Source organism: Dipodomys merriami, unplaced genomic scaffold, assembly GCF_024711535.1.
Source record: "Dipodomys merriami isolate MVZ:Mamm:240054 unplaced genomic scaffold, mDipMer1.0.p SCAF_8, whole genome shotgun sequence".
NCBI lineage: Eukaryota > Metazoa > Chordata > Mammalia > Rodentia > Heteromyidae > Dipodomys > Dipodomys merriami.
Genome location: NW_027206401.1, coordinates 38,319,331 through 38,343,110, shown reverse-complemented (window position 1 = coordinate 38,343,110; position 23,780 = coordinate 38,319,331). Strand labels below are relative to the sequence as shown.

The 23,780-nt window shown below is 32.8% G+C and overlaps 1 protein-coding gene across 1 annotated transcript in view; it reads right to left on the bottom strand.

Annotated features, from left to right (window-relative positions):
- Ascc3 (activating signal cointegrator 1 complex subunit 3) overlaps positions 1-23,780 on the bottom strand; it is a 232,900-nt gene that overhangs the window by 201,724 nt on the left and 7,396 nt on the right. Inside the window, exons 2-5 of the mRNA XM_070010685.1 lie at positions 23,191-23,315; positions 21,105-21,255; positions 18,418-18,977; positions 134-254 (exon numbers count right to left, since the gene is read on the bottom strand). Of these exons, the coding sequence (XP_069866786.1) occupies positions 134-254; positions 18,418-18,977; positions 21,105-21,255; positions 23,191-23,280 (922 nt within the window). The 5' untranslated portion in view covers positions 23,281-23,315. The remainder of the gene's footprint in view (positions 1-133; positions 255-18,417; positions 18,978-21,104; positions 21,256-23,190; positions 23,316-23,780) is intronic.

Sequence of the window (23,780 nt, the reverse complement as noted above, 5' to 3'; positions counted from 1 at the left end):
AAATCTACTTAGCAGAATGGTACCAGTTAGACAATAGATCAAAGAATATAGAAAACATAAGAATAAGAAAAAAGACTTGTTAAATAAATTAATCTTGTTTTTAAATTAGAATTATTTCTCCATAATTTCTTACCTTGAAGAAGTTGAAACTTATGATCATTTGAAGAATTAAGGAATCTATCAACAATTGTAATTCTGTTCTGAAGAAGCTTCTCAATAAGATCAAGTCCTTCAGGTCCCAGCAATTGAAATAGCTTTACAGAGAAATAAACACAATACTGTTAATTAAAAATTAATGTTTTCAAGTTATTAACATATTATTCAGTCTAAGTACTTAAAGATTAAGGAACATAATAACTTTAAAAAGTAAATTAAATCTTCACATTGCTGAAGAATTTTCAGCATTATGAAAATTACCTGAAATAATATAATTAAAGATCATACTTTTAAAAATAATTATAATTAGATACAGATACTGAAATTACAAGGTAAATTCTTTCATGTGGTTTCTCTTGGTATAAGCACACATAATTCTATAACTTTTTTCCAATGTAGAGTCTGTGTACTTTTCCTAAGAGCTTTCTGTATGAAACTGCTATCATTTTCATTTTAAGAACTGTTAGAATGCTTTAATGAATCATAACTGTATGCCCAATTCTTACATGTATTTTAAATGCATATTAGGTCTAGAATCAAAAATATATTTGGGAATGTGGCTTAGTGGCAGAGTGCTTGCCTAGCATGCATGAATCCCTTAGTATCACATACACAGAAAAAGCCAGAAGTGGCTCAAGTGGTAGAACACTAGCCTTAAGCAAAAGCAGCTCAGGGACAATGCCCAGGTCCTGAGTTCAAGTTCCATGACAGGACTGGCAAAAAAAAAATACATTGCTTTAAATGTTTTATATAACCATTTAAAAATTTCTCATGCATATCTTATTTTTCTAAGCTGTAGCTAACAAAAATGAAAATGTTTCAATGTTATGTTAAAATGTTATGATTCATAATCTTTCAATTACCTAACTGCATAATATAATTGTCCTAGGGAGCCTTTAAATTTCCCCCTATGTGATCAGGAAATATACATTTTTTCTTCCTTTTCAGAATTGTAAATAGTATGATTGTGCAATGTGAAGATATTAAATTGAGCAAATCTGTTACCAGAGAACACACAAATAAAATCGAAAGATTAAAAAAATTATGTTGAATTATATAGGAGACATTAAATGTACAGTATTTTCTTTTTACTGTTAATGTTCTATATGCAAAAAAGACAATAAAATAAAAAATTATCTCAATTATTCCTATGTATATCAATTCTCTAAGCAATAAATATTAAACATTTGTAATATAATATGGCATGCAATATAAAACTCACTAATTCCATACAGCAAATCCTAATATTTTAAAAATAAAGTACTACTATTAGCTGGTTACAGTTATTCACACCTGTAACCCTAGCCACTCAGGAGTTGAAAACTGAAAATACTTTAGTTCAAGGCCAGCACAGATTAAAAATTCATGAGATCCCACCTTACCCAATAAAAACTAAACACACTAGTGAGCACTGATTATCCAGCTGCTCAAGAAGCATAAATAGGACAATGTGATCCAGACCGACCTGGGTAAAATGTGAGGCTGTATTTAAAAATGTAATGTAATATGGCTCAAGTGGTAAAGAACCTGCCTGATTCACACTCTAATCCTGCTGATTTTTTAAAACTACAGCAAGATACTATTCATAGTTTTAGATTTTTCAAAAAGAAATACTAATAAATTTATATAAATTTCCCTTGTTATAAAGCTATTAGCAGAGTGGAGTTTTGAAATAAAATGTACCTGAATCCAAACATGAAGAACTTTCTAATGTACCATGCAAAAGGTTAATGGAATATTTTTTGAAAATTGTTGTGGAATGAAATGAACATAAATACATGGTCCATAAAAAATATAGTAGCTGAGCCTGGTAGTACACATCTGTGAGAGGGATCAACAAATGGAGGCCAACCTGGGCTACAGAGAAGACCGTATCACAAAATATTAAAACAAATACCCCCCCAAAAGATTTTAATTTCAGAAATAAAAAAGGTATCAACAAAGGTTAAACATTTTTTACAAAAAGAAATCATGGGGCTGAGAAGGTGTCTCAGTAGTAGAGTGCTTGCCTTGCATGCATGAGGCCCTGGGTTCAATTCCTCAGCACCACATAAGCAGAAAAAGCCGTAAGTGGCACTGTGGATCAAGTGGTAGGACACTAGCCTACAGCTGGAGAGCTGAGGGACAGGGCCCAGGCCCAGAATTCAGGCAACACGAAAAGTAAGAAAGAAAGAAAAGAAAAAGAAAGAAAGAAAGAAAGAGAGAGAGAGGGAAGGAGGGAGAGAGAGAGAAAGGAGGAAAGAAAGAAAGAAAGAAAGAAAGAAAGAAAGAAAGAAAGAAAGGAAGGAAGGAAGGAAGGAAGGAAGGAAGGAAGGAAGGAAGGAAGGAAGGAAGGAAGGAAGGAAGGAAGGAAAGAAATTGTGCTGTGAGTTTCCATCTCCAGCACAAAACAAAAAAAAATAAATATTAAAATGAAAATATAACATGACATCTACTATCATCACCCAAACCCCCAATAGAGATATGTGGCAAAAAAAAAAAAAAGGTTTACCAGCAAAGACAATGGATGCATAAAAGAAAAACACAATGTTTTCCCTTCCTTTCTCTATGAAAGTTTCAAACACAATTAAACAAAAATAATGGTATTTGGATTCCAAAAGGTCTTAAGACTCAATGAGTGGGTACAGTTAGGTCAAGACTTCGGGTTGGGGAAGACGCCATAATTTTAAGTTAACCTGCATGCTATAAATGTATTTTGTGTTTAAATAAAGAGAAAATTTTTTTTGAAATGTAAAAAAAAAAAAAGAAGACTTCGTTGTTACTGCCTTTTCATTGTGCTGACATTAGCATAGATGACTTAAAAGCTATGGTAGATGCCTTCACACAGTAGCCTAGTGTTTTCAAACTATCATGCAGGAATAGTTACAAACAACAAAAAGTCAGTTTTATTTAAGAATGTACTTCAATGAAGATAAAAAATTATTAGTTTAAGTTTTATATCATGAGTATGTGCTTTTTAATAGTCTGTGTAATAAAGAGAAACATATACAAATAGTTTTGTCACACACTGATTGGTGATGGTGTCTCAAAGTGCCAGTAAGATCTTTCTATATTTTTTTATTTTAGTATTTTGATTCTATTGTATTTTGATTTGAGCTAATGACTCAAGACAAATTGGCTATTCTATCTGGCATACTTATTTAAAAAAAAAAAAGTCAGCCCGCTCTACTAAGGAAACAAGTACAAGTACTTCTCTCCAATTCTTTCAAGAGAAAATTAGAATTTTATAAAACTTGTATTCACTGAAGTAAATTTGACCATTTCCTAATATTAAAAGACTTATTCTGATGAGGCCACTGTTGATGTTGATAAATGAATAACACTTTTTGAGCGCAGTTTCAGGCCACGTTAGGCAAAAAAGTTTAAAAAATTCCACCTCAAGAGAGGGAAGATGGACACAGTGGACTGTACCTGTCAGAACAGGAACTACAAGAAGTATAAAATGGTTGGATCACAGTTCATGCATAATAAAAACAGGAAGTAAGATTCTATTTTTAAAATAACCAGCAGGTAGGGAAGGGAGAAAGGAGGTGATGGGAGTTGTGACTGTTACAGAAATAAATTATATAAATGTATGAAAACAGCATAATAAAATCCACCAAAAGCTACTATAAAGGAGGAATAATCAAAAAGGGTAATACTGATAGGGGCAAATTAAAGTACATTATTTGCATGCAGTTAATATCATAATGAAGGACCTTTATACAATTAGTATATGCTAATAAAAATAGCTTGCTGGTTGTAGGATGTTTTGGTATTTTCTTGTTGTGCCTTTGTTTTTGGCTTTCCTGTGTGACAATGTCTCTCTGTATATGAGGCTGACCTTGAATTCACTATGTAGCCCAGGCTGCCTTGAACTTGTAATCCTACTGTCTTAGGCTCCTCATTGCTGTGATTACATGCCTATACCACTATGCCTGGGGGACACTTTGAATATGCTGTCCCACCATCTCTGATCTTCATTACTTCTGCTGAAACATCATCGGTTAGATTTTTTGAGGATTTTCTGTTAAGTGATAATTCTTTATGCTGCTCTCGATATTTGTTTTTTAACCTATTTTTACTATGATGCACTTGTTTGTGGATATGTGTTTATAATACTTGTTCACCACTAGTCACAAGTTTATTGAATTTTTTGGATATGTGGGTTGGTATTTTCCAATAAATTTGAGAAGATTCAAGCTTCTAATACACTTGTGCTCCTCTCTCTCCTTCTTGCATATGCCTGTATTGCTTTTCTTTCCATTCTTTGACTAATCTCTATAATTCCCTAATTCTTTCAACAAGTAAATGAATTTTTGTTTCACTTATACTTATTCCTTCCCTATTTGATTTAAATTTGTCTTCTTTAATTATGACTTACTTTCATTTTTTGAACATATTTAGAATGCCTACTTTCTATTAAATTTGATATCTGGTCACTTCACAGACTGTTTCTATTACTTGCTTTTACTTCCTCACAGTATGAATAAAACTCTCTTGCTTTTTGTCAGGTCTTGTAATTTCTTTATTAGAAACTGGAACTTTTCAATAACATTATAATAACTCTGAGTTATTTTATTATTATTTATTATATTTTATTATATATTATTTATTATTATTTGTTTTATGCCTACAGCTAGTTATTGCTACTTGTTAACTGCCTAGATTGCCACATAATTGTTTTCCCTTTTCACCACCCTCCTCAAAAAAAAGGAAAAAAGAAAAAGCCTCCGAACATTGTAATAGGAAGTATTCTCTACAAAGAATATGAACTATTCTTTAAGCTTTATTAACTCTTAAAGAATGTTAATTCTTAAATAAGACCATTCCTTCCCTTGGAAAATAATCATGGCAGAAATGCTCTTACATATATTTTTGGTCACTCAACGTTACTTGATTTAAGTTCATATTCAAGAATTAAATTCATGTTCAGAGGGAAATTTTTAGTTATATTTCAGTCAGAAAGTTTTGGCCAAAAATTGTATTTGCAATATAACTTATAAATAAATAACATAAATAATCTATAGAATAGTTATATTTGCAATATAACTTCTCACACACCCTAAATATAGGATCACAGCAAAAAGACCACATTATTTCTTAAAAATAACACACATAGGTCCTAGCAAAAGGACAAGAAAAGCTGTTTTGCTGTGAATAACAAGACTCTCAAGAGTTCTGGAACAGGAGTTCTGGGATCAGCTGCTATTAATTTTTTTTTAAATCCCCAAATTATGCTTTCTACAACATTTACCATTTTCACTGAGAGCAGGTGTGGTTATCATTTAAGATCCCCACTACAAACTAATTTGGCATGCAAGAGTGACTGTTTGGAGGTGTACAGCTGTCTGGATCATTGCTCTAAGTTTCTGAAACTACCAATTTTTATTTTTTTAAGAGAGAGAGAGGGGTTAGGCTTTGGGCACAGAAAGAGACTACTAACAAGTGCTCTACTAAAGAGTTTAAATCACCAAAAAATGTAAGAAGACCGCTCTCTAACAATAAAAAGAAAGATTTACTATTCTGGCTATAAAAGACATAAAACTCAAGGTAAACACAAGAGAATTGGATGATGGGTACTGCCTTTTTGGTTTGCTTTTGTTAGCGTGTTTGAATTTTGTTTTTGCTTTGGGCCACTTACTCCCTCTCCACAGTAGACCAGACCAGCCTCTAAAATCACAAATTTCTTGTTTTCACCTACTGAGAGCTGAGAATACCATACCATTACACCTGTACCTGGTGAATACTGTTATTATTTTATCTGTTAAAGTATTTTTAGAATAGGAGAAAGTTTTCAGTTATTATATTTTTTATTATTGTTAAATTTTCCATTATCTTAATGGATTAAGAGAAAATGCAACAGACTTAAAAGTTTCTTAGATTCTAAAGCAAAAAATATGCAGATTAATTCCTAAACAAAACATATCCCTGGTCTTATGCTACATATGACCAATACAAGGTACTAAATATTTCACATATAAAGCATATAGTTTCATATAGAAAATATTCATTTAGGCTTTTTTATATATACAAAATACTAATGAAGATATCATTAAATGTAATCATAATAAAATAAGTTAAAGAAAATTAATAATCTAATAAACACATGAACACATATTAATTATCAGTATTTCTTCCAAAGAGGTGTTCCTGCTTCTAATATGTGACCACATATATTCATGAGTGTCCATAAATTATTACTGTGCAGTGGTGAAAGTAAATAATATTGCATATTGTGCTGCAAAAAGCAATAATAGGTTTGAAATCTGCTACAATGAAAACTTCAATCCTCAGTTAGAGTATAGTTTCTGCATTAGTCCCTCTGCCTAAGTATGGCTTCATTCAATTCTGCTATATTTGAGAATCAGATGGACCTTTCTTATAGTCATCTTACATACACCATCCCTACATGTAAGAATGGGTTTATCTAAATAAGCTTAGTTTGAAAAGAATGTTATAGATCATCTAAACAAAGCTCTTACCCACAGGAAGCATTGTTGGCATTCCAGGGAAGAATAACAAAATCGGTAAGAGCATAAGTGGAACTAGATCTACATTTGAAGAACCTTCTTAAATTCACAGCTCTCTCATCTGTTCAAAGGATCCTTCTTAAATTCACAGCTTTCTCATTTGTTAACACATGTTTGACAATAAGTGCTCAATATTGCTGTTACCTTTTCCTGGGTGACAAATATCCAGTACATTTTGGCCAACAGCATCATAGAAGACAATTCATACCACTGCTAGTGAGTGCTTACTGACAAACACTTTTCCTTACACTGAACCTAAACAGTCTCACTAGAGCTTTCATCTATTACAATGTGTGCACCCTCTGCTAATACAGAAGATGTTCTTAATAGGTTTTCTAGAAGCCTTCAAATATTTGAAAATAATGCCAAGCAGCATATTATGTACATCTTACAGGTAAGTATTTTTACAGATAAACTGTACACTAATACAACTTGGTTTCAAACAATTCTTCACCCAGGTTTCTTTTAAAAAGAAACTCTTAAAAATAGAATCCACAAGCCAAGTACCAGTGGCTCTTGCCTGCAAACCTAGCTCCTCAAGAGGCTGAAATCTGAGGATGGCTGTTCAAACCCAGTCCAGGGAAGGAAAGTCTATGACTCCTATCGCCAATTAACCACCAAAAAGCCATGTGAAGAGCTGTGGTTCAAGTGGTAGAATACTAGTCTTGGGTTAAAAAGATCAGGGACAAAGCCCAGGCATTTTCAAGCCCCAGGACCAGCATCTCTCTCTCTCTCTCTCTCTCTCTCTCTCTCTCTCTCTCTCTCTCTCTCTCTCACACACACACACACACACACACACACACACACACACACACGCTAAATAAATAAAATAGAATCCACAATAGGACATACTATTTCAAATACAATTTGATCAGGAAAGATCACTGACTAATTTTGTACTAAAGTTCTCTGAACATACCAAAAGACCCCATTTGTCTTTTGAAAACTTTAAATTTAGTTTCTGTCATACAGATATATTAATACATCAGAAATCACATTGTTAAATACAACCTTCACGCATATATGGAACCTAAGTATTAAGACAGAACCAAAGTAAAAGAAAAAATACATAAAAAGGGGGAGAGAATGCTCCTAAATTGGCAATAAACCACTTTTCAAGGTAAGGTTTTTCAATGTCATCTAAGTGCATTAATCACTGGCTATTTCACTGTTGTTTGATTTAATGTTTCATCTGTTTGGCTGCTAGCCACATGAAACTATTTATAAGTTGCAAAACTTAAATAAAATTTGACATTTAAATTCTTAGTCACATTAGCCACATTGGACACAGCTACTATATTGGAAAGGAACTGTAAAATATTTCAAACACTGACAAAAGTCAGAAGTGATATGAAAGATATTTTGAAGCTATTATAAAATATTTTGCTGATATCAAGATAGAATATGCTTATATTGAATAAACTGCCTAATCACATCATTCTCAAGACCAATTACTCTTTCATAGTCCAGACTTAGCATTAAGGTTCACCCTGTTTTGTATATTCTACAGGTCTTGACTGTGGACAATTACTGGCATGAATTGACCACTACAGTATCAGACAAAATAATTTCACCTTCCTAAAACTTCCCTGTTCCATCTATTCATCCCTTTCTTCTTTCCTTCTAATTCCTGACAACTATTGTCTATAAGTTCTGTCTTTTTAAGACATGTATATTGACAGAGTTAAGGTACAGAAACTTCTTATAGCTTCTCAGCAGTAGAATCTTCCTTTCCAATAGTTCATAACCAGCATTGCTTTGTTTCTGCACTCAGAAGACAGTCTTATTTTCAACTGTTAAGACTTTCCACAAAACTCTAGGGAAAGCATTTAACTATCCTGTATCTTAAGAGATTTCTTTTCTATCAAATAGACATGATACTAGTACCCTATAGTATTTGGGGGAAGTTAAATGGATTAGTGTTACTGTTACCTGAATTTGAATTTCCCAGTGAAGCCATGGGGAGCACTTAGTTTACTTATTAGAAAATTTTTAATTATGAAGTGAATTTTTTATTCATATAGGTGGGTTTCAACTCTCCTATTTCTTCTGGTAAGTCTTATTTTTAATGAAGTTTTGAATAGCTAATCCTACTTGCAAATTTATTGACATATAATTTAAATCAACCTGATAAAAGAGAATTCTCTATCAACAAACTTGCCATAAATAAGTTTGATTTGTAAATAAATGATGCTAATTACTGGGTATACCACTGACTGGGTATACCCTTTTTCCTTTAAGTAATTGCTTTTCTGCTTTTACTGTAATAATAAACACATTACTTAATCAGAGTAAAACTTTTATTTTTAAATAATACAAATCAAATTCTGACTTCTCACTTTTTCCTAGTAAACACACAAAACATCCTTAATAAAGATTCTTACGTATACAACATTTAGTATAAAGGCCAGTAACTTTATGAACAAATAATCCCTAACCATGCAGAATTAATTAAAAAATAACAGTACAAGAAATAATGATTAAACAATTCAAATATTATTTATATGCTTTTTGTTTCCTTTTCCCACTAACTTTAATCAACTGCAATTGCCTAATTGGGACTCATGCTGACATATACTACTTTCTTAAAAATTAACACTGGAAAATATTTTAGTAATTTAATAATTAATACAGTAATAAAATTAGTTTTTACAACCGACAATAAATTCCTTAACCTAATAATCTGAGATTAGTTAAGAGGGAAGAGGATGAAATAAGTACAAGACAATAAAGCATTGAACTAAATTTTCTAGAAGATATAGGTTATATTGTGTACATACATTAATACTGCTATTGAGCATTTGATTTATAAATTCAAGCAAATAAAGGTATTGCTTGTCAACTACATGTATTTTTATCAAAAGAAAATGATACAAAAGTAATACATAAATCTTTACACACATTTAATATTTATATGAGATATTACATTTCATGGTAGACTAACAGGATCTTTCTTCTTAAGGAAGTTGCAAGTATGATCTCCTGATAAAAGCTGTTTTTTTTTAAATTGTCTGTATCAATAAAGAAAGATTATATATTCCTTAGAAATCTAACAGGCTACAGAAAAGAAGGGTGGGGAAAGAATGGTAAACCAAAAAGTTTACAAAAGTACAAGATACTCATTTCAACAGTTTAGGGAGTACAATTAAACAATGAAAGTACCTATCAAATCAAGTAAAGGTAAATCTGTTTGATCACTTAGAAATTTTGAGGCACTGTGAAATAAATGAAGCGTTTCCAAGTTAACAGAGCTGGGTAAAACCAAAGAAAACACAAAGATGGGAATTTAATGATACAAAAATGTTTTTAATTGTGGGGCTGGCTCAGGGAAGGTGGCTCAGTGGTGGAGTGCTTGCCTCACATGCATGAGGCCCTGGGTTTGATTCCTCAGCACCACATAAGCCAAAAAAGTCCGAAGTGGTGAGCTAAGGGACAGCACCCAGGCCCAGATTTCAGGTCTCACGAATGACAAAAAAAAAAAAAAAAAAAATTAATTGTACAAACGTGAAGGCAATTAAAGTGTCCTTCAATAAAAAAGTAGACAAACATGCTGCATCTATATAATGCAAAAAAATTCTGCATTAAAAAGAAATGAGCTTGCCAGCTGTGGTGGTTCACTTGTTTGTAAACCCAGCTACTCAGAAGGCAAAGATTTGGAGCATCACTGTTTGAGGCTGTTCAAGCAAAAGTTAGTAAGAACACCTTCACCTCCCCCATATCAACAATTAAGCCAGGCTCAGTGGTATATGGCTACAGTCTCACCTATGCAGAAGGCACAACTAGGAGGAGCACAGTGTGAGGCAAAAGCATAAGCTTATTTATATGAAAAATAACTAAATCAACAAAGGCTGAGGATTTATTTGTATGGCACAAGAAGTGGAGCACTTGCGTAGCAGGCTAAGGCACTGAGTTCAAACCTCAGTACTAGAGCTCTTAAATACATTTCCAAGTAAAAGGAGACAGTCTGAAATGGCTACATACCCATACAAATACAACTTCATGACATTCTGGAAAAAGCAAAAGTGTACATAAGAAATATGAGATGTTAGGGTCCAAGGGGAGTGAAGAAGAGAGAGACCATGAAGGGCTATTAGGAAAAGAAAACACATTATAGTGCTGCTGGTAGACACATTTTCAAAACCTACAGAAAGTGCAATTACCAAGCATGAATGTAAATCTCAGTAACAATATCAAGAGTAATGCAAACTATGGACCTCCATTTATGACAAATTATCAGCATTAGCTCATTAATTGTAACAAATGTGCCAGGCATGATGCAGGCATGATGCAGTGCACTTAGAATCCCACCTATATGGGAAGCATAAGTAGAAGAAAGTTCAAGAAAAAAGAATTATAAAACATGAAATAGGTGAAAAACAAAGCTTATATTACTGATCAGATGATTTTTCCTCTATCAATTTTTGAAAAACTGGAAGATTAATCAATTTTGGTATAAATGAAATCCATCCACAAAATTGATTTATATTTTAAAGGTACTCAAGGAATATTTGTGGAGAAAATGAGAAGAGGAAAATTCATTATACTGTTGGGTTATGGGTTGGTTTTTTTTTCCCAATCAGCTTTAGACATCAGGTCATAATATAGACATCACTGGGAATTTCCGTTAGAAATTATTTTATTTTTCACATACAATAGATGTTCTGATATCACTTCAAATTATCACAGTATTTCATAGGTTAATTATACAGACTTATATTTTAAAAATTAGGTTTGTTCTACCCACTAAAAACAGCATATATTATACATGATATTATATGCAACATGCAAATGAAAACTATCCGACTTAGGAAATCTTTCTTTGAAATATGAAGTAATTTTAGATTTGTATGTGATATATATAATGTACATACAAAACACTAAGAAATGATAAAGCCCAAGGAACTCTGAAAAATCTCTGGACTGATGGTTCATACGGAATTGAATACTGAACAATTACAAAAGACAGAAAATATACTCTAAAACTTTGTACATTATTTTAGCTTGGATTGTGGCACTGAAAATTATTATATAGTCAAACATTATAAAATCATAAATAAGAAAATGACTGTGAAAACTAAGTCAATGTTTATCTTTAAGAAAAAAAATGTACTATGCAATTATTTTTGCTTGCAGAGAATTAGATAAATTATATCTTCATAATGACTAATGTTCCTTATTTACAGATACTTACTCTAACAATTTAACAAAACTGAAACCAAGGTCACATACCACTTAATTAAGACAAGTTGGAATGGGAACATGGTTTATTCGCATATAATATGACTAATTAGATATGTACCAAGTAGCGATCCAAGCTAGGAATGAGAGCATTTTTAAAGGCTTAGTTTATATTTTTATATAAATGGCAAATTGATCACTTCCCTGATTCTTAGAAGATATGCTAACTGTAACTGCCTCAGAAAACAAGAACTAAACAATAGTTAAGTAAATTCATACAGCAATTTTTAAATCTAGTAATTATATCTTATTTATGTATACAAACTGACAAATTACCTAAAATGCTTTCAAGTCACTCAATTCCTATGAACAGAATTTTATCATTTCATTGACAAAATATTTCTTATTTCTATCATTTATTAATATATGCCAGGTAGCTCTCCAATTCCAGATAAATTATGTGTTCCTCCAAAATAGTCTCAACAACATTCATTACATCAAGTACAATTGTCTGGTCCTTTCTCTCTTTAAACAAATTTGGTGTATATGGTATATTTATTTGTATGTGTGTATAATAAAATTTCTAAACGAGACTTAAGCGAGCATACTATGAAAATAGATTGATGAAACTTTGTTAGATTAGCTTTATTTCCCTAAAATTTGTGTTCATTCTTTGTACACAGCAGACTGAATGAATAAAGAAAGGAAAAAGGGAAGGAAGAGAGAGAGAGGAGGAAAGGAGAGAGGGAGCAAGTGAGGAAGGGAAGAGAGAGGGAGGGAGGGAAAGAAGGAGGGAGGAAAGGAAGAGGAAAGGGTGCCAAAAAGGGAGAAAAGATTTAAAATCCAACAAATTGACTATTCTGAGTAGCCAATACAATTCAGAGCAAAATAGTTTAGAATCTGCTATTATCACAAATCGAAGATGGCTAGTATATCTAGCTCTCAATGTGAACTTAGTATGTTGATACTTTCCTCCATATCTGTAGAAAGATAATATAAAACCTCAAAAGCTTGGGAGTTGACAACCATCTTTAAAGTAAGCCCCACTGCATGTCTGTAATCCTCAAGAGGCTGAGATTGGTAAACCAGCCCAAGCAGAAAAAGAAGAACCCTTTTCCGTAAATCTCTTCATCTTAAACTCATCTCCCTATGCCAGCATAGCTGTCTCTTTAATAGGATAAGCCAATCACAATTTTTCCCACATCTTTACCAAAGACATTCTGTGTCCTTCACCAACCAATTAACTTTCGTTTACATAACTATAGCTGAAGTGTTGCCTCCTTAAAATGAGAAAGCACAGTAAAGTCTGAAGAGCACACAAAAAAAATAAAATCATCACCTATGTGTGACTCCATTTTTGATAATAAAATTACATTGTCTGTGAGCTACATTAAGACTAATAATTGCCCATACATAGGGAGCATTTATTGTCTCCTAAGCAGTATTTTAAGTGTTTCTTATCTTTATTGCCAGGATATATTGTAAGAACTATTTATTACTTTCTACGCATAATGAGCAAGAAAACTAAGGCTCAAACAAGTGACCTGGTCAAATGTTTATAAAGTGGTGGGGGTAGAGCTCATGACTCTATGACCTTAGCCACTTGATTTTATAGCTCCTAGACTGACAATGACTTGTTTTTTTTTTTTACAGCTAAAGCTGCTATCTGTATAATGCAGACCTGCTACATGTAGACCTTCCTATCTGAATTATTAGTATTTTTGGGGGGTGGCGGGGGTCCAGTCGTGGGCCTGAACTCTGGGCCTGGGTGCTGTCCCTCAGCTCTTCAGCTCAAGGCTAGCGCTCTACCACTTGAGCTACAGCACCACTTCCAGCTTTTTTTTTTCTGCTTATGTGGTGCAGGGCCTCATGCATGCAAGGCAAGCGCTCTACCACTGAGCCACCTTCCCAGCCCATTAGTATTTATTAATAGTATTTATGTTTATTTATTGTATCAAATTGTTTCTAGCCCATAAATCTGACAATATGAACTATGAAGGAAACAGAGAAAGCCATATACAATTAAGGTAAATAATATTACAACAGGTATTTTCCTAATAGAAATATTAAGATTATTATTATAGCTGTTGAAATTTCTTTTTTTTCCTCTACAGGTTTGAATTAAAGGCCTCAAGAGCCTTCAACTTGTGAAGCAGAAAGTATACCAATTAAGCCATATCTCCAGCCCCAAATTTCAGTATTTTAACCCTTCCTACAAACTGTATTAAGCTAAAAGTAGAAGATTCATGAGTTTTCTTCATGAAAATGTAGGAAGGAATAACACAAAGTACAAAACAAAAGGAATAAGAATTTAACCATCTAAAATGGATATATTCAGATACAAACCTGCAAATGAGAAACAAGAAAAAATCTGATCCAATTAGTAAGATTTCACCTAAATCAATTAGACTAAGAAAAACAATGTTCAGGAAGGAATGGAGATTAAGCCATACATTAGACATTGCCTTTGTGTTAATACAAAAGCATTATTCTTAAATGGAAAGATGAATAGAATGCCTTCTTGTGGATTTGAAATATATGCAAAGAATATAGAATATTTTTCTTAATATAAATCTTCTTATAAATAGAAAAGTAATACCATTTCATCAAATGATAACTAGATAGGTTCACAAGAAAACAATAAATGATCTACAAATACATAAAAGAACCTTTAACCTCAGTAGTAACAAAAATGTTAAGAGCAAGAAATGATGTTCCTATAAAAGCAAAGATCGCTATGTATAACACACAGAATTGTCAGCTATAAGTATAAATACAGTCTTATACACTACTGGAAGAAATGTAAAGGGGTAAGTAAGCTTTTGTCTGGTATTTTTGAGAGAAGTCTTGCTAATGTAGGCCATCTACCCTCAAATTGGCCAATTTACCTGCCTCAATCTACTAAATGCTGGGATTACTGGTATGTGCTATTGTGGCTCAATAAAGTATCATGTTCTCATGGTTCTTTTTATTTCTGTGGTACTGACATTTGAACTCAAGGCCATGCATTTGGCTAGGGAGGTGTTCTATCACTAGTTCTACTACAATCTATACTGACCTGGTAAAAAGCAAGAGCTATTTGAAAAACAGTTGTTGTTTTTTTTTTTACCAGGTCAGTATAGACTGTAATCACCTATTTATTTTGACTTTTAAACTGGGATGACAGGCATATAACCACTACAGCCAAGTTTTATTAGGTAAATCTCCACCAAAAAAAAAAAATCAGAGAGAGCCTTCTACAGAGGTCCAGAATATGCTTATGTTTTTTTGCTGCACTATTTATAATAACCATGTTATGGAGTTAGGCCAAGTATCCATCAAAGGATAGCATATATGAAGAATGGAATTGTGTTCAGCCATTAGGAAGAATGATACATCAATTTCAGGAAAACTGATGAAACTAGATGGAGAAATGAGCCAGATTCACAAAGATAAATATCTCTCCTATGCAGAATTTAAGAGAATGTGGGGAACATGAACGTAAAAGGGGAAGTAGATTTGTGGCTCAGGTGGTACCAAGTATGGTATAAGCAATAAAGCCAAGCAAGAATTTGAGGCCCTAAATTCAAGTCCTGAGACCAAAGATGAGAAAAGAAGGATAGGAAAGGAAAAGTAATAAAGGGGGTGAATACGATCAAAGTACACCATGTATATCTGTGAAACTATTTTGCACAACTAATGTATGCTTTAAAATGGTAAATAGATAACATTTAAGGTACAGCACACAATAAAAGAAAAAGTACACTGGTCAAGCACAATTATATTGAAAAAATATTTTTCCTATGAAGCATCACTTCAAAATTACATACAAAATAACTACAATCATAGGATTATAGAAATGGACCTAGAGTATAAGGAGGAAAAACTTACATTACAAAGGGAACAGTTATAGATAGGAAAGCCAAAGATTGAGGGAATCACTAAAACTCTACCACTGAAGTCACTGGCAGAATGTGAAATACTCCCCTTTCACACTGAACTACCCAATAAACTCTAGTTGCAAAATCCACTGAACTAGACCAGAGCAGCTTATAAAACACTTTAACAAGGTATACAAAGCCTTGCTTTATTTGGCTCTTACTTTAATGCACATCCTTGTCTCCCTTTGCATCCTATATATTAACACAGTATTTTCTCACTCAAACTTAAAATATGTTCCCTATTTTGCTGGTCCAGCTGAGTAGTCAAATCTTAAGACATGGCTCAAGTTTAAAGCTTCTCTATGAATATTTTCCCTTCCATACCAATTCCTTTATAGTCTATAACTTTTCCTTTTATACTCCCATTAATATACAGTATAATATCTATGATATTTGAGTACAATTATTTATTCATGTATCTTCTATTTAACTATTAGTCCCTAAATGCAAAGTTGCTATTTTATTCATTCTTTTACGTATACTTAACTAGCACTTATTGTAGCACAGTAAGAACAGAATAAGCATACAGTGAACAGATACATGAACAAGTTCAATTTGGTCTCTCTGAACTCAGCTATGGAAAGTCTTGGAAATGAAAAATACTCTCCCTTCAACAAGACTCAATTACATATCTTAAACTTGTGGTGGAGAATTATGAAATATAAACTTCACTCTATCCAGAAGTAAAAAAAAGTTTTATGGTTCATTCAAAAACTAAAATATCATGATCAATGTTTATGTTTCAATGTACTACAATCATAATAATCTACTTTTGATGTACTCAATGATAAAAAGCAAAACATCATGAAAATCATCTTATGCATCACAATTTTTTTGGGGGTGGTCCGGGCGTGGGGCCTGAACTCTGGGCCTGGGCGCTGTCCCTCAGCTCTTCAGCTCAAGGCTAGCGCTCTACCACTTGAGCCACAGCGCCACTTCCTGCTTTTTTCTTTTTGCTTATGTGGTGCTGAGGAATCAAACCCAGGGCCTCAGGCATGCAAGGCAAGCACTCTACCACTGAGCCATCTTCCCATGAATCACAATTTTTAAAATATTATTTTCACAATGTTAAGAGAAAATTTTTAATAATGTAGAACAAAACTTATATAAACTAAACCAAATATAAAACATCCAACATGATACAAAATAAAGTTAACTATTCCTGAGTCCATATGACATAAAATTATTAATCTCAATACTATTAACAACAACAAAATAATTACATCTACCAAAAGAGTATTTACTATATGCTACTTACCATTATATTTCATACTCCTACCAATTCTTTACTTTGGTATTAGTATCCCTCTGAGATAGCTCTCACTTGGTTTCTGAGAAATTCAGTGAGCTAAAAGGTCTCAGAAGCAATGAATAGGAAGGGAAGATGCTAAAGCCTAGTTCCTTTGTACAACAATTTCAATCTTAATCCTTCAACAAAATATGTTACTCAATTTGTTCAGTATTAAAGTGGACTGACATTAAATTTGGAAAATAAATATCAGCATTAAAGCAAAATTAAAACCTCAAGGTAAACTTTTCCTATGATGTCAAGAGTAATTGAATAACATACTGCAATGGAGACATAAAAAAGAAATTGAAGACTTAGTGTCAATGGCTCATACCTATAATCCTACCTACTGAGGAGGCAGGGATCATGGTTCAAAGCCAGGGTAGGCAGGAAAGTCTGTGACTTTTACCTCCATTAATTACCAATAAAACTGAAAGTAAAGGAGTAAAAAAGAGTAGAGCGCTCTTCTATTCTTGAACATAAAAACTCAGGGACAGTACCCATGCTCTGAGCTCAAGCTCCAGAATTGGCACAAACAAATAAACGAATAAACAATTAAAATGTTTTCCTTCATGTGACCAAAAACAGAAACAAAAAAAGTTTTAAGGACAACAACTGTTTATTAAACAAGTGATGTAAAGTATCAGATTGGGAATGGAGGCATGGTTCAGTTGGTAGAGGGATAGTCAATTAGAAAAAGTGTCAGGTACCAAGTTCAAGTTGCGGTCTTGAACTAACTAAATGAATAAACAAATAAAGTATCAAATAGTGTATTTTTAGATCAGTCTAATTCAGTAATTATTGTTTCAAATAAATTACCCAACAAATTTCCTAGGTTTTTGTAATTAATAAACGTATAAAATTTCTAATATTTCAAAGTTTATAACTTTAACATTTAACTCTTAGGATAAAAATGTTATAAACTGTTGATTATTAGTAGCGTGACTATGTAAGTTATCATTCAAATCTTTGCATTTTTGAAGACAAATGTAGTAATGAGCCAAATGGAAGAACAGGTTTAAACAAGACTGTCCCAGCACAGTGAAACATGTAGACCCTGTGACTCTTGTACTACTTACCACATTTACAGCTTTCCTCTATTACTACCCACTTTAACTATCTACACACCTAGTATGTAAAACCATTTGCTTCCAAAACTGAGTACTAGAACTAGCATAAGAGTACTTTCTTCACTAACTATATTTAAAGAAACTATTTTGAGCTGGGTCTGTAGCTAGATTGTAGAAGGTATGTTTCACCTGTTGGAAACCCTTTGATTCCTAGGCCCACAAAAACAAGTTGACCTTTTTAAAAAGCTATTTCATTTGACATTTATATAAAGTGTCAATAACTTGAACTATACCTCATCCTGAAGTTCATCACCACTTTTAATAGAAGCAAGCATATCATATAAGGTACAGCAAAGATCTTCTATTCTTGGTGCTTCAGTCATTTCCTTCAAAGTTGCATTTAAATATTTCTCAACTTCACACCACAAGAAGGAACCATTTGTTTTTTCCACAGGCTTGAGTTCCGGGGTGCCATGCTCCTGAAAATGTTCATTCAGAAACTTCTTATAATCTAGGCTTATAGTTTTCTGGGCTTCACCATTTACTGGCAGTTCATCAAAGTGGTCCAGATCATGCATATCAAATGAAAATGCTAAATTTTTACCAAAAAATACTCTATTGCTACATCCCTTTTCTGTCATCTGGATAAGAGCAGTAACATCATCTTGACTAAAATGAGAAACAATTCGGTTAGTGGCATTACAAGCTGCAGTGGCAGATGATGATGGAAAGGGACCAAACATCTGTTTGATAGCCTTTGTCTCCATGTGACCAACAGAGTCCTTCAAGTGAAAGGTCATAAAGAGAAATGCAGCCCCACTCTCAATGGCTTCTCTTCCATTTTCCATTCCAACTATTTAAAGACAAAAGAAACAATATAAGCTCACCTGAATTATAGTTCAACTTACCATTTTGAAATTTAAAAAAAGCACTACGACAAACATTTTAAAGTTAAATCGAACATTTAAAACATGCTAAGAATGATAATTTAAGACAGGAAAATCTTTACCCAAATCCCTCAAAACCTATTTTAAGTAAATAAACCATTATCAGCAATTATTCTACAAATAAGTATAGAAACTACCTAACAACTCTAACTTCTTCCTAAAACCAACTTGAGACATCAGCTAAAACTTATTTTAAACCAAATTTTAAAAACAAATTTGATGATCTAATTTGATGATATAGTTATTATGGTAAAAATAATCTATTTTGCATATTTGGAGCTGAAGGAAGGTTCAAATATTTATTTTATTTTTTCAATTTATATCACAAACCTTGATGATAATATAGTTACATAGATTTATATAGCTCTTATAAAGAAACAGTTAATACCATCTTAGCCATATTTATAAAACAAAAAGAAAGCTGCTATCATAAAGGTTTAAGAAAGAAATTCAGATTAAAGAAGAGAGATAAATTATTAGTTCCTAGTTTCTTTAAGGCAATAACTACTCATATCCAATGTTCTGAAATTTAAAAAAAAAAAAGTTTGTGATATAGATTTCAGAGAATAATCCTACAGCAGAAAAAAACTAATTTAAATCTTCAAACCCTGAGGTCAATATGACCTACCTAAGGTGACATTGTTAAAGTCAATTTAATTACTCACACTAAACCTAATTTGTACATAGCTGACAGAACTATCTAGATCCAGAAAGGATCTGCATTAAGATTAGGACAAAACATCTACAGTATAAGCAGCAATATGTGCCAAAGTCTCCTAAACAGACAAAAGGCTAGTGAGTATGAGGAAGTAAAACTCATGTCTAAAGCAGAACTGGATGTAAAGATGTTTTCAGAGAAAGATGAGAATAGATTCCAAGAAGCACAAACCTACTAAATTTGAAACTTCTTAAACTATAGCAGTGCAGTGGTGAAATAATATGATAATTTTATTTTTATTTTTATTTTTGCCAGTCCTGGGGCTTGAACTCAGGGGCTAGGTGCTGTCTCTGAGCTGCTTTTGCTCAAGGCTAGCAGTCTACTACTTAAGCCACAGCTCCACTTCAGGCTTTTTGGTAGTTTATTAGAGATAAGAGTCTCACATACTTTACTATCCCTGCTGGTTCTGAACAACAATCCTCAGATCTCAGCCCCCTGAGTAGCTAGGACTAGAGGCATGAACCACCAGCACTTGGCAATATTATAAATTTTTATGTACAAACTCTGATATTTTACTAGAGAAATCATCTGTTTCCTTTAACTGTTTCTATTCAGAAAAGAAACCTGCATTAAGTATAGACCACAAATTCAAATTATAATTTCCTTTAAATATCATCAATTAATGAGAATATTAGTATATAGTGGAAATGGAAACAGTAAAAGCACAATTCACTACACTAGACAATCATGGACAAACAGACAATGAGAGATTGAGACAGAATTGAAGGGTTAGGGTTCTTTTGTTTTTCAGCAGTATTGGGTTAAACTGAAACAAGGACCCCATAGTTGCTAGGTGAGCCATTTTGTCAACTAAGAACTACATGGCTTTAAAAGTTCCTTGAAGTTGGGCTGGGAAGATGGCTCTGTGGTAGAGTGCTTGCCTTGCATGCCTGAGGATTCCTCAGCACCACATAAGAAAAAAGAAAAAAGCTGGAGGTGGCGCTGTGGTTCAAGTGGTAGAGCGCTAGACTTGAGCTGAAGAGCTGAGGAACAGCGCCCAGGCCCAGAGTTCAGGCCCCATGACCGGAACCCCCCCCCCAAAAAAAAAAAAAGTTCCTTGAAGCTATATTAAGTTTATGATTTGCCTAATCCTTATTTCAACCAAGACAGTGGTTTTCATACCTAAATTCCTATAAATCCTTCACATATGACTGTATTATAACTGGTCATTTACTATTCTCCCTATCACTTAGACCTAAGCTCATTGAAAGACAAAAATCTCTTTCATAATTATTCATGCTTACCAAGAAACCTGCGCCTTTCACTGTATAGTAAATAGTTTATAAGGAATATATTATTTTAAAAAGAACTATACCTATTTGTTTTGCAGCTTGTAATATATCTCTTAAATCTTGATTTATGTTTTGCATTTGACTCTTTTCCAGTTTTTCATTCAAAAATTTCACTATACTGTTCCATGTTGGGCCCAAATCTAAAACTTGTTCTTGAAGTTTGGATCGCTTCAACTGAAACAGATAATACACAAGAATACTGGTTAAAGTTTTTCTCCAATCCATAAAATACTGAATATACTTTACAAAACATTGGTACTGTCCACCAGAACTCAAAGTTGTTATCTATCCATATCCAAAACAATTATTCTCAAGACCTTTATTTAAATGTCATTCCATAGAATCTCATTTGTCTAAAAGGTACTTAATAAAAGCTTCTTGTTTACTGTTTTTATTATAATGTAAAATCAGTATGAAACCATTTCAAAGCAAACCAATGTAAAAAGCCCAAATACACAGACAATAACAATTGTTAATATTCTACATTCTTCTTTTCTAACTCCTTGTCTTTACTATAGCTTAGACTATAGTGTATATGTAACAATTTCGTGTCATATTATTTGTTAAAAGGCATTGTGTATAACATTAATTAAATTTGTAACTATATGTAACTTATTTTATAAAGCTTAATACAAGCAAATTTCATTCAAAAATTATTGCTCAGATGCCCTACAATAAATGGGTAGATCAAAAAAAAATGTGGTACTTATATATACACTCAACTTTAACACAGGCATTAGACAAACCATTATGTCATTTGCAGGAAAATGGATGGACTAAGAAATCATGGTAAGTAACGTAAGCCAAGCTCAGAGACACAAATGGCACATGTTTTCTTTCATATGCAGAAGATAGATCTAAAATATATTGGGATAGGATAAATTATACAGGCCACTAGGCACTCAGTAAGACAAAAGGAGTATATTCTTAGGAAAGGAACACAAAAGCACAATATCTATGTGCATATGATAATATAAACTAGTTTTAATAAAAATAAACTCTGGGAAATGGAAACAAAAGCTTTTTTCTTTATTGCTGTTTTTCTTTTATTTTTGTCTTGTTTGTTCATTTATCTGTCTTTGGAAGGGTAAGCAGGTACAGAAATAAAGGCAGAGAGGGTGAACTAATGCAGCAATAGTACTCACTAGACACTATGTTGAAAATGAACTATACAACTTGTAGATGGGGACAGGAGAAAAAAACTGGAAGAGAGAAAGGGAAGTGGTGATACTGCCAAAAAAAAAAAGTACTCTTTACCCAACTTATGCAACTGTAACCCCTCTGTACATCACCTTTATAATAACAATAAGAAAATTTAAAAACTTCTTGGTCAAACCATGTAACCTAATTGTAGCCAGAAAACGGAGCCATTGAATCTTCAAAGGAAAGAAATTTATGTTCCTTCCATAACACAAAAATGATGTCCCAAAGTGTAAGCATTTCTGCCTTGGTTGAGTCTAACTCTACTTACAGCAAGAGTAAACTTAATTTTTTTATTTTAAAATTAATTCACATAAAAGAAACCTGTCCATATCATAGTTATCATTAAAGTAAGAGTTGGTCTTTACTATAGAAGTTAAAAAGGCTTGCAATCCATGAAATAATTTGTTTTTTATTGGTATTTACTTCTGAAAGTATAGTAAGAAAAGACTTAGTCTGAAATACTTCTTTTACCAATTATAAAGAAAACATCAATTACCAGGCCAATTACTGAATTGCAGATTAATGTTCATATTTCCCTTAATGTGTAGACATTATTTTTGTTCACTTGAAAATATTTTTCCAGAGTCCTAAGAACTTACTCAGATGATTCAAAAGTAAGGTATGGGATTCAATTACAAAATTAATTGTTGCAAGGACATTAACAAGAAAAAAATTAAAAAAGGACTCAATATCATAGTTTGATACTCCCACTGAAAACACAGTGACAGGTGCTTAACACAAGTATTCTCACCGGAACTATCAGTAATTTTCCATTCTTGGTCTTACCAGACAGAAATGTGATTTAAAAAAAAATTTCCATGTTAAGCACATAGAGCTGAAAAAAAGAATGTCAAATATTTGTTCAAAGTCTATGCTAATAACAGCTTTCATCTTAAAAAAAATTACCTTTAAGTCAACCACTTCTTCATTATAATTATCTTGCTTGGTGACATTTGAAAAGGAGCGCAAGGCTCCTGTGAGCCGAGGTAAAGCCATCTATTACTCAATCAGTGATCCACACAATGAGATATCTGAAATAGAAAAAAAGGGTATTTATCTATCCAGAAATGGGAAGTTTAATGAAATGCAACAATTAGACCTGTACAAGGGAAAGAAAATTACCATGGTTAAAAATTTAAAAAGCAATGACCACCAAAATTCCTAACAGATAAGATGTTCCAGCAAATAATAGCTGGTGACTATATAAAAAATGTGCCAGGTCACATCACACAGTTCAGAGATTTTAATTACTGATACATCAAAGCACAATAACTTCAAACTTTTGCAAAAGTAAATAAAGACATCAGTAAAGATACAGTGCAAATAGTAAATCTGAGTTAATGTACACACACACACACACACACACACACACACACACACACACACACACACACACACACACACACACACACACACACACACACACACACACACACACGCCTCTACTCAATAATGAAAAAAATATGGGCAGGTAGAGCACTTGCCTTGCATGCATG